This window comes from Prionailurus viverrinus, chromosome D3 (genome assembly GCF_022837055.1).
Source record: "Prionailurus viverrinus isolate Anna chromosome D3, UM_Priviv_1.0, whole genome shotgun sequence".
NCBI classification, from domain to species: Eukaryota; Metazoa; Chordata; class Mammalia; order Carnivora; family Felidae; genus Prionailurus; species Prionailurus viverrinus.
This window is the reverse complement of record NC_062572.1, coordinates 70,240,597-70,256,469: the sequence shown is the minus strand read 5'-3', so window position 1 is coordinate 70,256,469 and position 15,873 is coordinate 70,240,597. Positions and strand designations below refer to the sequence as shown.

Below are 15,873 nucleotides of genomic sequence, written 5' to 3'. Positions count from 1 at the left end.
TTAAGCCACAGCATGGGTCATCAGCCCGGAATATTCAGACGCTGGCTCTGACTCAGCCATCAAATGCTTTCAGAGAGGACCGTGTGCAGGAGAGCTAGAGGAGTAAGGCTGGGTCGCCTTTAGGAAATGGACCTACCACGTGAGGAAGGCAGCTTGTGCATCTCCTTGTTTAAGAAATAACACTTTACCTTCCAGGTGATCACCTTCTTCAGCTCAAGGTTGCTGCAAGCGGGAGCTGAGCTCTCCGTGGAACGGGTCCTGGAAATCATCAAGCAGGGAGCCGTCGCACTGCCCAAAGACAGGCTGAAGGTAAGATTGCTGAAGGACACGTGCACTTTTGTATCACTTGGTGTAAACATTAGTGTCCGGGCAGGCCCTACTCAGAGTCCTACCACTTGCCAGGACTTGGCTGGAAAAGGCTCTTTACTGCCTTCTCTACTCCATACTCGTACGCAGAACGGTGACGTAGAGGGATTCCAACAGTTTTTTAAAAGAAAACCGCCAAAGAAGGACTGACACCTTCATACCACGCCATGCACTGTGAATAAAGAAGCCCCTTACTTTTTTAACCCACTGAAATGATTCAGTCTTACAAGTGTCAAGGGTTGACGGGAAGGCACTGCTGGTGGTGGTGACTCAGCACTGGGCCACACATAGTGTTCACTCAGTGCCCTGTGGCGTTCTGAGTGTCACGTGCCGTTAACTGCTTCGATCCTCAGAACCCCTGGAGGTGGGTAGTGTTTCGCCCGAACTTTTCAGATGGAGAAACTGAGGCACAGAGAGGTTACACAACTTACCCAAAACCACACAGCCAGAACACTGTGGAACTGGGAGGTTCATACTCACGCAGTGTGGCTCCAAAGTCCACGCTCAGAATCCCCACGCCATTCACTGCCTGCCTGCACATAGCTCTGGAAAGAGAAGCGTCTCTTGGAAGAGGTAGGGGAAATAGGGTATCTTACGAGGGCACTTAACGTTTGCGTGTTCCGCGTGTTTCCAAAGTGATCTCATGATGTGAAACTCATACCCTAAGACTAATTTTCTCCTTAAAAAAAAAAAAAAAGATATAAAGGGAGTATTTTGTGAACGTACAGCATTGTAACACATCTTAGCTTTAATGCTGCTTTTCAGGGTTTGCCTCATTGCCTCATTTTTCTAGAGCGCCCGTTCCTAAATTAACAACACGGCATCATAGTAGATGTTTGGCCGCCTTCATCATAGTGTTTTATCACAACCAGCTTCTGTTCCAGAGTTACTGTTTGGGGGGCTGTGTTTTTAACACTATCACAGAACCACTGCTTCTGAATGCTCGAGAGAGGTTGTTGTAGGATATGAAAATATTTTCAGTTATAACAACAGCCTTTGTAAAATAATAGCACATTAGTCATCATAACCACTTGCACAAGTTCCACCGAAAGTAAACAGCAGCGAGGTTTCTGTTTATCAGCTAAAATGGCACCACCATGTGGCAATAACATAGAAACTGATTACAGGTCACCGGTCCCTCCAGCTTTGACTTGACTCTCTTCCTGACAGTTCTTTAAATGTAAGGAATTCATATCGTTTCTATTCTCACATAGAGTAAGACTTCGGAGGTTTGTTGTTTTTCGAGGGCGCGCGCATGTGTGTGTGTGTGTGTGCGTGTGTGTGCGTGCGCACGTGCTGTTTCCAGTTTACCTGAACTACACCACGTGAACCGGTACGAAAACCCATGAAGATGGGAGTGGCTACCTACAGGACATGGTGGACCTTGGTGTCTCAGCTAAGTCAGTAGAGAAGAGGAGCCGTCAGGAGGCTGGAGGGAAAGGGTCACAGAAGTATCTGGAGGGGGATTTGAATGGGATCAAAGAGGGGGTACAGTGGAAGTAGTGGAAATGGGGCTAAGGAAATGGGGCTAAATGAAGACGGCAGAAGTGGAGCACGTCTTGGTGACAGCGTGGTCTGGCTCTGGCCATGAGTGAGGGACTGAAGTGCTGTGCCTGCGAATGGAAGTCAGTGCGGTTGAGCCAGTTAGTGAACTGGAAGCCAGGGATGGGCTGGTCATTCGCATAAGCTTCCTAGTCCCTCAGGGCGATGAGCCGATGAGCCGTGGGTGGAGAGAAGGACTGTGAGCCAGATGCCGCGGTCAGTCAATGGCAGTAGGTGGCAGTGCACAGACGACAAGAAGCTGGTACCAGCCTCCTATGGGCAGACCCTCCTGCTTAAGGGTAGAGGAATAATAGCCAGGAGACAGTAATGAAAACAAAGAGGGCACCAGCCCCACCTCCAGACCCTGAAGTCTGGAATGTGAAAGAATGAGCAGCCTCTAACTTCCAAAGGCTCCAGGGGAATCGGAGTCCCAAGGGGAGAGAGCTGAGTTTCAGTTAAAGAAGAAGTAAGGAGGGCGCCTGGGTGGCTCAGTCGGGAAAGCGTCCGACTTCAGCTCAGGTCACGATCTTGTGGTTCACGAGTTCGAACCCCACATCGGGCTCTGTGCCGACAGCTCCGAGCCTGGAGCCTGCTTCCGAATCTGTGTCTCCCTCTCTTTCTACCCCTCTCCCGCTAGCGCTGAGTCTCTCTCTCTCCCCAAAATAAATAAACATTTTTTAAAAAGGAGGGGGGAGTAAGGAGGCAAGATTCCATGCAGGGACTGAGGATGTAGTGATACTTCACAGCCATGAAATAGGGGCTCCCAAGAGCACTGTGGGGTATGGGAGCAATGTGACCGAGTATCACATTAGTAACCCAGGCGGGGTGCAGACGCAGGTGAAGTTACAGTAGGGAACCTGTAAACCGCGTAAGGTGAGGAATAGAGGATGTGTAACCTGGAGAAGAGAAGACTTCAGGAAAAGGGCACGCACACGTGCGTATGCTTTCGGGTTTCAACTGCTTTCGGGATTATTCTGTAGAAGAGGAGCTGAGCAGTTCACTGTCGGCCCTAGGACAGCCGGTAGAAACTGAACCGAGACAGGTGTTAGTTCAACGTAAGAAAATGTTTGCTGACAACTTAAGTTGTTCAGCGGTCCAGACGTGGCTCCAGGAAATCGCGAAGTACTCACAACTAAGTCTGGATGGTAAGCATAAGGGGAGTACCAGATGGCAGGGGCACTCAATCCATAACATAAGAAAAATGGCTGAAAGGATTTCTATTATAAAAAGTTACAGGGGCGCCTGGGTGGCTCAGTCAGTTAAGCATCCAACTCTTGATTTGGGTTCCGGTCCCGATCTCACGGTTCAGGAGTTGGAGCCCCGCGTTGGGCTCTGCACTGACATCGTGGAGCCTGCTTGGGATTCTCTCTCTCTCTCTCTCTCTCTCTCTCTCTCTCTCTCTCTCTCTGTCTATCCTCCTCTGCCCCTCCCCTACTCACACTCTTGCTTGCTCTCTCTCTCAAAATAAATAAATAAACTTAAAAAAAATGTTTTTAAGTTACAAAGGATGATCCCAAAGATTTGCAGTTAACGGTCTGGACTTCTGTCTTCCAAAATTCCGTGAAGAGTTTCTGTAGAGCGGTGCCCTAGTAACATCCTCCTCCTCTTGAAAATGACTTAGAGGTGAGCACCCTGCTGCTGCCAGATAAAGTCTGGAGTCCTGGGACAGGAACCCGACACCGCGCACATCTAGCCCCCAGCCGCTGTTCTCCATACTCCCCTTTCCCTGAGCAGTGATCCAGCCACCAGAACGATCTCTGTGCCTTCTGCGTCTTCCTTCCTGCACGTTCAGATTTGCTGACGCAGTTCTCTCTTCCCAGTGCACCGGCCCCTCAGCCCTTTGCTTCCCTCCTAAGCATTTTAAGGCCTTGCTGAGTTTGTGAACTGCTGTGAAACCTTTCCTTTTACTTCTCCTCCTACATATGCTTCCGTCCTCTAAATGCCCGCAGCATTTGCTGAGACTCCTGGTCTCTTCCACCCCGTACGTAGTTGTTCAAATGTTTTCTCTTTCCCACTCAACTCCAACTTCCTTGAGGAGTCGCGTCTTGCTCATCTGTGTCCCCTTGATGCGTGCTTCAGTGCCTTATACATAGTAGCTACCCAATAAATCTGATGAGAGATGAGTGAAATTCCCACTTTACATGCTCTAAAGAGGAAACAGGGACTCGTTGGAATTCAAAGGTTCAGGAGTAACATTTTTTATCTCCAGACCTGCTTTTCGTATTTTTATTCTACCTTCCTCTTCACAATTTTAATTCATTTAACTCTTTCTCCGTGTATGTGTCAGGCACCGTACTAGACTGCAGGAAGATACAGCCTTGGACAAAACAGATAAAAATGGCTGCCTTCATAGAGTTTATTTTTTGGTGGGGGAAATGGACAACCAGATAAATAAGTAAAATGTTTGCTATTCTAGGTAGCAGTAAATGGGAGGGAAAATACAGAAGAGGAGGAGAATACACAGCATTGGGAAGAAAGCAGTTTTGGATGGCATGGGCAGAATATTGTTGAATCAGTGCTGCTTTGCTGTTTTTTGTTTTACATTTTCTTTTAAAATAATTTTAGACTTACCAGAAAAGTTGCAAAAACAGTAGGTATAGTTCATATAAGCCCTTCATCCAGGTTCCCCTAATGTTAACAACACATATAACTCAAGTACGATATCAAAACCAGAAAATTAGAGTGCTAGATGGTTCAGTCGGTTAAGTGTCTGACTTTGGCTCAGGTCGTGATCCCATGTTCCGTGGGTTGAAGCCCGGAACTGGGTTCTGTGCTGACAGCTCAGAGCCTGGAGCCTGCTTCAGATTCTGCGTCTCCCTCTCTCTCTGCCCCTCCCCCACTCGTCCTCTGTCTCTCTCTCTCTCTCTCAAAAATAACATTTGAAAAAAATTTTTAATTAAAAAAAAAAACCACAAAATTAACATGAGTTAACTATTACCTGAATTATAGACCTTATGTGAATATTACTATTTTTTTTCTCCTAGTGTCTTTATGCTGCTCCCCAGTCCTATCCAGATCCCACTTTGCATTTTGCTGTCATGTTTCCTTACTCTCCTCCAGTCTGTAAGCGTTCCTCAGTCTTCCCTTACCTTTCATGACCTTGACAGTATGGATAGTGCTGCTCAGTTGTTTTGCAGAATGTCCCTCAGTTTGGGTTTTTCTCATGATTACATTGAAATTAACACATATTCTACCAACCTACGCATAGAAGTGATGTTGTGTCCTTCTCAGTGCATAGAATCAGGAGGTACCTGATGTTACCATGTCTCACTACTGATGATGGTTCTCCTTGATCATTTGGTTAATGTGGTGTCTACCAGATTTCTCCTGGAAAAAGTCACTGTTTTTCCCTTTATAACTGATGACTCTCTTAGGAGTGAGACTTTGCTAATATCCTGTTTCTCCTCACAACTTTTGCCACTGAATTTATCGTCCATCAGTGGATCTTATCTGCACAGTTATTACTGTGGTGTTTACCTAATGGTAATTTTGTATTTTGTTATAGAGTATAATTCAGTACTATCACTTACTTATTTTGTTGCTCAAATTGTTCTAGCTTTGGCCAGTGGGAGCTCCTCCGGGTTGGTTCCTGCATCCTCTGACATGCCCCTATCTTGTTTTGAGCACACCTTTACTTTTCTGGGGTGCAAGATGCCCAAGACTCATCTCATGTTTTTCCTACACCAGTCCTGGAATCAACCACTTCCCCAATGAGCTCTGGTTCTTTTCTTTTTTTATTTTTTTTTATTTTTAATAAATGGTATTCAGGGAGGGGCACCTGGGCGGCTCGGTTGGCTAACCGACCGACTTCGGCTCAGGTCATGATCTCACAGTTTGTGAGTTCGAACCCTGCGTCGGGCTCTGCGCTGACAGCTCAGAGCCTGGAGCCTACTTCAGATTCTGTGTCTCCCCCCCTGTCTACCCCTCCCGTGCTCACGCTCTGTGTCTCTCTGTCTCTCAATAATAAATAAATGTTAAAAAAAAATTAAAATTAAAAAAAATTAATGGTATTCAGGAAACAAGACCTCAGCACTAGGCAACCTTCTTCTTAGAACTTTATGTACCCTTCTACTCGTTCTGTCTTTCCCCATCTCCTTTCTGTTCTGTGGACAGCCAGTACTTCCTCACTCTGCTATCATACCAGATATTTTTCTTCTTTTATATCCCTCCCTTGCAATAAACCTTAGCTCCTTTCTTTCAGATTATTGCTCACTAATTGTGTCTTTAGTCCATTTCTTTCCTACCCATTCCAATCCCAGACTTTATTTTTCAATTCCTTTGGCGAATGCCCCTGGCCCAAGAGCCCCTCCATGGACCATAGCAGGTACTGAAAGCTAATTAGTTCACTCTAGTACTGAATTTAAAGCAAAATGAATTGCAGCATGCAGGCTATATGTTTGAATGTTAATATGTTGTGCATTCATTATACTGTGTTCAGAAAGAAAGTGTTCTCTATATTTGAGACAGTAACATATAACTGAAAATATGACTCTTCGTTTTTCAGGATTATGGTTAAAGAGAGATTAATTAGTCTGTAGGAGGTCCCAAGCCATTTAACTCTTATTTAGAACAAGATCCTATGGAGACCAAGATCATGGATAAATCCCTTAGATGCCGGTTCACTTTTTTCCGAAACATAGCAAGAAAGTGTACTCCTGACTCCAGATTTCCATCTCGCTCTATGGTTGCAAGAGGGACAGATGAGGGAAGAGGGATGATTTAGTTTGAAAAAAAAAAAAAAAAAAAAAAAAGACAAGAAAGCAAGCCATCCCCAGTACTAGAAAAGAAACTAAAGTTATATTTATTCACAGATGGTGAGTCATCCTCAGTTGGTTTAAATGATAGCACATTATTACCACAGATGTTACCAGAAAAAAAGGCTGTTTATCTTTATAATCAAGCCTTATCTCAATTATTTTAATCATCTTTTTGGATTGAGTGTTTATAATAAAACGAATCACTTAAAACCTCTAGAGTTTAATTCATAGAACACTGCTGTATCTAGAGTTGATTGAAAATTCAAGCTGTGTGTTGAATAATATTTGTATTATACCACATGACAGCACATTATTGCCTTTTGGCTGGTTTGCTACTATATACTGATAAAATAATTGTTGGGCCCGTAATAATAGCTTTGTGTGCAAGATTGATGTAAAAGAGGTTGTTTTAAATTGGAAATGCTGTTGTAATAAGGTCTTTCTGAAAGTGTGGGATAGTGTGCAGTTATTGATTTGTTCTTTTCCTAAAATATAAATTAAACATCAAGAAAATTCGGAGTTCTTTCCAACGACCCTTTGGGTTGTTAAGAGGAACACAAGGCTCCTTGCTCCTGAGAAATAATCAGCTAGTGTCAGCTGAAGATGAGCCAAAAGGTTTTGAAGTTTTCCTTGCATTATAGGACTGAAGCCAAATTTGTAGAGGAGTTATTCTTCCAATTTTGGGCAAGTAAACATTAAGATCTGGAAGCCCATGGCATAGTAATTGACTTTCAACCAAATAAAATATTTTTCAATCAAATGTTATTTGACATAGCCTTCTAAAATATTTGTGTAATATCCTGTGTGGGAACATATACTCTTTGGATAAATCTGTCTATATAGTTAAACAACTTGGCTGTTCAGAGTAAATAGTATTAATGTCATTCTAAACATCCTCTTCTTACTGGTATTCCGTGAAGTCTGGGAAAGGCAATACCAGGTAATTAGTTTTTTCAGACTCTCCTGCATAAACAGAGACCTAAAGAACAGGCTCTGAAATTCTAAGTTGCTTATTTCTCCTTTAGGGGTTGGAAGGAAATCAATAAAGTTAGTGTGTCCTCCAGGAGCTGAGTTCGAAGCCACAGCTCAAAGTTCGCACTGTCTGCGTCCGCAACAGGGTCTGTTCGGACTCCCAAGAGCGATCCGAGCGAGCGTCATGACAATGGGTCAGAACGCATCCAGGCCTGTGCGGATTCTCCTACCACTACCACACCACCTCATGTTCAACTGCCTAAAGTCCCCCAGGTTCCCTCTTTTCTTTGATCCCGTGAATAATCTGTAATTTGAAAACTAAGATACCATATCTAGCGTTTGAAAATTAGGCCCTGATTTTCAGGGGGAATTAACCAGAAGATAGCTTCCCTTTTAGGATAAAGAGGAAGCTACGGAATAATACAAGTCACTGACAATTAACTAAACGTCTCCTCTCATTCACTTGATAAAGCATAGGATTAAAGGCAGGTAGCCAGTTGGACACTAAATTATTTTTAAAGCCTTTATTTTATATTCACTTTTTAGAATATTCTGTTGTTAGTCATGTAAAGAGAAATCTAGTTAACTGAAATTTCAAGAATTTTTTCATAGCTTCTTAATACTGACTTGCTTAAAAACTTCCCCCTCTCTCCTACCGGGAGTCTCTCCCCATCCCCACCCCAAGTGTCTGTCAGCTCTGTGTCCCCAGAGCTGATTCCTGAGTGCCACCCTGGCGTGCCCACCTGCTGTTGGTGGCCTGCCTCCAGGTCCCATAGAAACTCTCGTCAGCAGGTCTGCAACCACGCTCCCCTGTGTCCTTGTGGATTTCTTCCCGTGGAAATGTGACCAGCCGACATCCTCTCTAACTCAAAAGTGCCACCAGTTCTGTGAATTCTAGCTACTTCCCAAATCTCTCCTTTCCCTCCACATTCCCATCCCACCCACCCGCCCCCCCCCCCCCCCCCCGTAGCCAGGGGAGTCTCCTGTGCCCACTCTCCTGTGGCCAGCACGCGGGGCCCGGCAGAGCCTCGCTCTCGACCCTGGGTCCCGTTTGCCTATGGATCCTGGGCTCCAGGCTGCTGGCCCACCTCCACGAGGTCGGCATTGTCTCGGTCTGTGCCTGCCTCCTGCTGCTCCTGCCTCCTGCCTCCTTTCCTAACGCCCCCTCCCAGCTGCGTGTCTTTCTTCGGATGCACTCCTCATGCCTCAAGTCCCAGGGCAGGCTTTCCCTTTCCCGAGCGGCCCACCCCGGTTCACCCAGGCAGCCCAGTCACGGCAGAAATGAACTTTTCCACCCCGCCTCTTGATTTCCTTCTAGCTCTCCTCTGTGCCAAAATACCGATTTCTCCTTTGCTCCTTCAGCTCTCCTTACCCATTTCGCAGCATTAGAGCGAGACATCAAAAGGACTTACTCTCACCCAGTGCAAAGTGAGGGTTGTCTCCATGGCCTGCTTTAGTGAGGACCCCTCGGCCCAGGCTTTGGGGTGCAGAATGGGAAGGTGGGGGCTGTGCCTGCCCTTAGCGCTAAGCTCTCCCAGCTGATTGGTTCCCCTGCGTTTTGTGCTGTTTCCACCATCTGTGTGCCTCTGTCCCCAAATTTACATCTCAGAATTTATTCATTCACTGTTCCTTTACTAGATTTTCATCATCCTCATTTGTAGTACATACAGCATACAAATAACACATTATAATTTTTAAATGTGTTTTGACTGTTTATTCCGTCTGCAGCTAGTCCACTTTAAACACGACATGGCCAGAGCATTGGTGGGCAGATACAGGTGCAGACGACACCAACCCTGTCCTCAAAACTACGTGTCCCGTTTCAGGAGAGAAAGGCGCAGCTCGCAAAGACCGTGCACAGAGCAGGGCAATCAGTGCTGCACGTCAAATGAACAGCATAGAAGTTCAGTTCTGAGGGAGGTCAGAGCAGGAAAAGGGGACGTCGCTGGGAAGGTTTTAAGGAGAAACCTGGCCTTGATCTTTTCTGTCTTAAAGGGGTGGTGAGGGTTCCATGGGCTGAGATGAGAAAGAAATCCAGGCAGAGGAAATGTATGGGTGAGTGAAAGCGAACACCCAAGGCAAGTTCAGCTTTGTGTCCCACTGAAAACATAAGATTTCTCATAATTCCTACGACCAGATTAATGTGGCTGGTATTATTTAGTGACACACTAATGTCATTAGACTGGCGGCTTTCAAATTTTTTTGACTGCATCTTACACACATTTCTATACAACCGAAACAAAACTTTCATAAAAGAGAAACATTTCATTTGTCCTTAGCAAATGTGATGAGCACTGATATTTCCTATTTCTTTCCTCTTTTTTAATTGCCAGGCAGACCCATTAAATCAATTTAATAGTCCACTATGATTTAGTAACTCAGTTTTTGAAATAAGCATTAGATCATTTTTTTTTTTTTTAAGTTTATCTTATCTACTTAGCATGCATGCAAGCAGGGCAGGAGCAGAGAGAGGGAGAGAGAGAATCCCAAGCGGGCTCTGGGCTGTCAGCACAGAGCCCGACTCAGGGCTCCATCCCATGAACCACAAGATCATGACCTGAGCCAAAGTCGAGTTCAGTGCTTCACCGACTGAACCACCCAGGCGCCCCTAGAATGTTGGTTTTCAAGGCATAGCCCTTGTGCCAGCAGCATCCGCATCCCATAGGAACTTGTTAGAAATGCACATTCTCGGGCCCCCAGAATTCCTGAAGTCGAAGCTCCGGGGCTGGGACCCAGCTGTCTGCGTTTTAACAAGCCCCAAAGGTGGTGTCTGATGTTAGTTCAAGTTTGAAAAGCACAGCAATGGCTAATTCCCCCCAGCACACCAGCAGCTCTCTACTCTTAGGGCCTTTGTACTGGTTTCTCTTGCCTGCTTCAACTGCTGTCCCCGATGTCTGCATACCCCCTTGGTGTATTTGCTCGCCCAAGCACCTGATGCCTGACTCCCTGAGGCCTACCCTGACCTCTGGTTTCAATATTCACACTCCCTGTCCCCCAATTCTGTATTTTTTTTCTTCCTTCACATTATTTATCATGTTAACATACTGTGTGCTTATTTATTATTCTTCTCCCAGGAAATGGAAGCTCCAGAAGGTCAGGGACCTTCACGTTTTGTTAATTTGAAGAGTCTGAAACTCTATTGGCACATCAGGGCACTTCCATATTTGCCGAATGGAAGGGAGGCAGGCAGAAAAGGGGGTCTGTTGACCACGGGGTGGTGGTCTGAGATTCTGCTTCCGATTAACATGCTGCTTTGGAGAACAGCTCTCCATAGACTTCTTGCAGGGTCCACTTTCGTGCCAAAACACCATCGCAGAACAAAGGTCAAAGCAGAAGTCCTGGTCACCTTGTTGGAATAGTTCCATTTTTTAAGCCTATAATATTATTCCACACTGTGTATTCTGAGAGCTTCAAAACCCTGATCTGACCTCCACTTGAGTGCACCCATCAACAGGATACTGCCTCTGCAGATTGACCTCCCTAAATTTTTAATAGTATCTCTTCTTGCCTCTTGGCTTGCACTGATTTCATTATCGTTCAAGCAGAGGAAACTATTCAGATAAGCGACCTCATTCTATTTCTGAATCTTTCTTGGAAAGGGAAGAGCGCGATGGAGCTACTGGGCTCAAGTGAAAAATACGGAGCCAGTGTCTGCTTCTTTCTGCCTGATTTTTCTCTTCCTTGGGATGTGTAGAGCATGCACGTTCTCAGGTTCTGACAAACACCGAGAATAAGTCACTTGCGTTCGGACAGGGAAATTTGAGCTCCTGTGCCCAGCACCGTCCCACCGGCCAACAGTTGGCCTTTTCCTGAGAGTCAGTCTGCTACTAGCTTGTGACTACTTTAATTGTTCCAGTGGCCGCGTTTGACTTCTTGACTTAATTTTTTTTTTTTTTTTTGTACTTTGTTCTCTCTTCTTTTTGGAATATTATCAATCCCTTTTCACTTTTGGGTGGATTCTAGGAAGCGCTAAGTGTAAAAGGTACAGGTCTGGGCTGGACTTCCATCCTAAAAAAAGGAACACTGGCTACATTCCTACCGAAATTTCCCTAAACCCAGAATGATCTCTGCAGAAGTTTAAAAGTCAGAGTGGCTCTCCCTCCTGTTCTAAGCTCCTTGATTTCCTGCCCAGGAAAGACAAGCATCAAGTCTTACTCATAAGTTACTTTTGTCTGTCATGGAACAATAAACACAAGATCATTAGTGGTTCAGGAGACCTCTGGATAATGCTGGCAGCTGATTCTTAAGACCCTTCAATCCCCGCGTGAGGACTGTCTTAGGAAATACACGGTCTCAAGTGCACATGCACGCACACACTCCCCCAACACACACACGTGCAGGATGTTGTTCTAGCTTTTCAAGTCACCGGTCTGCAAATGGAAAGTCTTAGCCAAGGAGAGTCATCCCCTCAGTAGAATCCCTCAGAGCAGTTTTTCAGGGCAAGACTGTAGGAAGCACAAGAGAACTTGTGGCTGTTAGAAGCCTGTCTGTATGGGTGTTATGTAAGAACAAATCTGCCGTTGCATTGATCCGTGTGTCCGTTTTTGTGCCAGTTACCATACTGTCTTAATGATTACAGCTCCGTAATACGTCTGTCTCTCCTCCCATCAACTTGAGGGTTCCAGGAGTGCACACAGTCACATAGAGCACTGTTTCCAAATGCAGATTTCTGGGTCTCACCTCAAATTCTGACTCCGTGGTTTGGTGATGAATTTGGGAACCTGTCACTTTAAATGGTTCCCTGAGTGGTCCAGATGATTTACTAGATTGAAGAACCGCTATCATATGGCCTGGTTTCCTCCAAATCCCAGCCCGCATGAAGACTAAGGCCATGATGGTGAGGGTTACCAGGTAGCCTTGGTGGGATCAGAGCAGTTTTATCTTCCTTTCCTATAAAACACTGAGAACTCTTCCATGATAAACCGTAAAATAGAAGATTTGTTTTACATGTAACCCCGATAGAAGATACCACAGTTACTTTATAAACTAGACAAACAGTCGCCAAAAATTAAAGTCTGTGTCTTTTAAAATGTTGCGTATCTGTTCCTCGGTCTGACATAAATATCCCTCTTTTGGCTCTTTTTCCTTTGTTGTTTATTATCTGGTTCCGTTTATTGAGCACTTGCTCTGTGCCAGGTCCTCAGCGAGGTATTTCTGTATAAACGTTTTTATTCAGTCTTCCTGACAACTGTGAGAAATACGAAGGTAATTTACATTTTGCAAGTGAGGGAACAGGCTAAAGAGAATCTAATGCTTTGTCCACATTCATTTCAGTTCATCTTCTCTTTGAGCCATGAATTTCCGTTCTTCTTTCTTTTAAGCCTTAAATTTTTGTCTCCTAATTCACAACCCTATTTGCCTATTAGATCAGTTTGTTTAACCTAAAGCATGCATAATACACCTAGTTAAGTTCTTGGCTTCAACAGTATCTTACTCAGGGTTGTAGAATGACCTTAAAATGTTTGAAATTAGACTTCTTGCTACTTTATAGAGTACTCAAACATACATGGAGTGTTTTCTCATACATAGTATTGAAATTGCACTAAACATGCAAAAGCTTCATGTCATACTAACTTTTAGAATAGCCATTCTTGATCCATAGTCTAACTCATGATATTTAATGTCTTACATTAGTTTTGTTTCATTAAACATATGGTAGATTTGTAAGCAGTTGATAGGATTTTTTTCCCTTCCTTGTGATGAACGAGAAAGAAATCAAACCTAGTTTTTACTCTGTGATCCCAGAGTATAAAACTTTAGTCTTTGTTTTCATTACATCTCACGTATAGTCATGAAAACTAGAACACATAATTGAAAAGTGATAAAAATCTGATTTTTCTGTAGGCAGAGAATTTTGCCCACTTCTCTAAACCACGATTTCTAGTGACCAAGGAAGGGACACACACACGTTTGCCATGCAAAGGCAGCAGTGGAAAATGCTGATACTCTTCCACTGAAAAGGAAACGTGAATGTGTATGGTTTTATCTTTAAATCTCTGCTATCGGTTTTGATAGAATTACTTTCTTTGGTAGAGGCAGAAATGTGTGATTCACAGACTAACACTTCTTAAGGAGAGATTCGACTCTGGTGGTTAAAAAAATTGAACCAGTTATTATTGTTCATCTGTCCCAGTCTTGACTTTTCCGTTAGGTTGACCAGAATTACTGAGATTGTTCCGTTGCCTTTAGAGCTACTGTTCAAGTCATTCGCTCTAATCCTTACAAAGTGTTTTGTAATGTAATTTATGACCAAAAAGAAAAGCTCCCTGATCATTACAAAATTATTTCTTTTTATTGGATAATAAGTGAAAGAATGAATTGTTTCTGAAAAAAGGATGACTAACGAATTATAGTAATTTGTTCTGTGGGTTCTCCTTATTAGTACTCTCAAGCCAGAGAAAAAATAGAATGTTGTTAAGTGAAAGAATAAGAACACTAAATCATTGTGTTTGGTTCTGGTGATTTCTTAAAGAGATGTTCTTACTTGAGCATACACATCCCAAAAGTTTCTGAAAATTTCAAGGTGATAAAAGACTTTTTAAAGAAAGCAAAGTCCACTAACTGTAATCCCTTACGTGTAGCAGAATTGGTTTGTTTGGAGGACCAAAACTACTTTCTTCGCGGTGGCTTTCATTTCTGGGGCACGCTGGAAAGAGCAGTGATTGGTCCATAAGTAATCACACTGAGGACGCTGGTAAGCATCTGGCCATACTCGCTAAAGTTTCTCTGTGCCGCATCCGTTAGTTTTAGAGGGCTCAAGGCCACGAAAGCCTGGTTCTGTGAAGAACATGAATACTGTCAATGCCGATCAGCGACTGGGGATAACTAAGGAACTGATGAAACAATTTGTTTTCCTGGCAATTCCCCACATCCAGGTTCCTTACAGGATTCTCGCCTGAGAGCTCTGAGGGCAGCAGGAAGTACCTCAGGCACTGCATGATAATTGCAAGCAACTGAGTCCATTTTGAAAACTTAGAAGGTCTTCATAGCAAGCACAGCTAAATTTACGAACTTGGACAGATATTTCAGGGGGTTCCTAATCTCTGACCAATATAGTGCCGATTACTAGACTACGAAGATCACTACCAGTATGCCCCTCTTAAAAGAATCAGATATACAGAGACTCCAACATTAAAAAAAAAAAATGATAAAATATCGGCTAGTTATTTGTGTCCAGAAAGGACCTGTGCTCATCACAAAGATTTTTCCCGTGCCCTTTCAAACAGAAATGACCTTGTGATGTTTAAAATTGGGACACAGTTTTTAAAAAACACTTAAAGTTAGCTTTTCTTTGGTATTAAGTTAAACCTGTGTTTGCTATCAAATTATATTATTGCTCACTAGTCTTAGTGAGATTGGAAGGAACATGTTTTATACCCATTTTCAGAAGAATTTTGAGTCATAAGAATAATAACTGGTTCGTGGTCATGCCTCATGTGCAAATGTAGTCAAGGTTCCATTTCCTAATAAAGCCACCCCCCTTCTTTTTAAACTGTGAACAGCATCCTTATATAGATGACTACATAAGCTATAGATGTGTGCTATGAAAGAATAATTATAAAGTGACTATCCATGCATTCACTGTTCAGATCGAGACATGGAGCATTGCCAACAGCCCAGAAATGCCTAGAAATAAACGCTGTCCTGACTTTGGAGGTGACCGTCTGATTCTTCCTCATAATTTTACCATCCATGTGTATATGCCCAAACGACCTGGTTTTCCGTTTTTGAACTTTTCGCAGACGGAATCACGCAGTTTATTTTTCTTTGCACCTTCCTTCTTTCGCTCAGCATTGTTTATGAGAGACGTTTTTGTTGCTACATGAAGTTTGTTCCTTTCCGCTGATGTATTAATATCGCATTGTGTAAATAGTCCATGGTTTATCCATTCTACCGCTGGTAGACATGCAGATGATTTCCAATTTTAAGCTACCAAAAAAAAGTTCCCGTGCTATCTTGTATACAAATGTGTATATATATTTTCATCTCTCATTTCATTCTTAGTCCTTTGCCATGCTATGTTTATGTCTCCCGATGGCATCTAGCATAATACACTGCCTTGCACAGAATAGCCACTCATCAGATGTGGCTGAATGAATTAAGATAGCTCGGTTGAAAATCAACTTGAGGACACCTGCTTCTAGGTGTCATAGACTAAGACCCCACATGACACCCCCTACAGAAATAGCTAGAAAGCCTGGACAAATAACACAACATACAGCTGTATTTTAGGCAC

The 15,873-nt window shown here is 43.7% G+C and overlaps 1 protein-coding gene across 3 annotated transcripts in view; it reads left to right on the top strand.

Annotated features, from left to right (window-relative positions):
* The window catches only part of DYM (dymeclin), a 356,068-nt gene that overhangs the window by 304,033 nt on the left and 36,162 nt on the right, over window positions 1–15,873 (top strand). For all 3 annotated transcript variants that reach the window (XM_047827558.1, XM_047827560.1, XM_047827559.1), the window contains exon 16: window positions 196–309. In XM_047827558.1, the coding sequence (XP_047683514.1) occupies window positions 196–309 (114 nt within the window). The remainder of the gene's footprint in view (window positions 1–195; window positions 310–15,873) is intronic.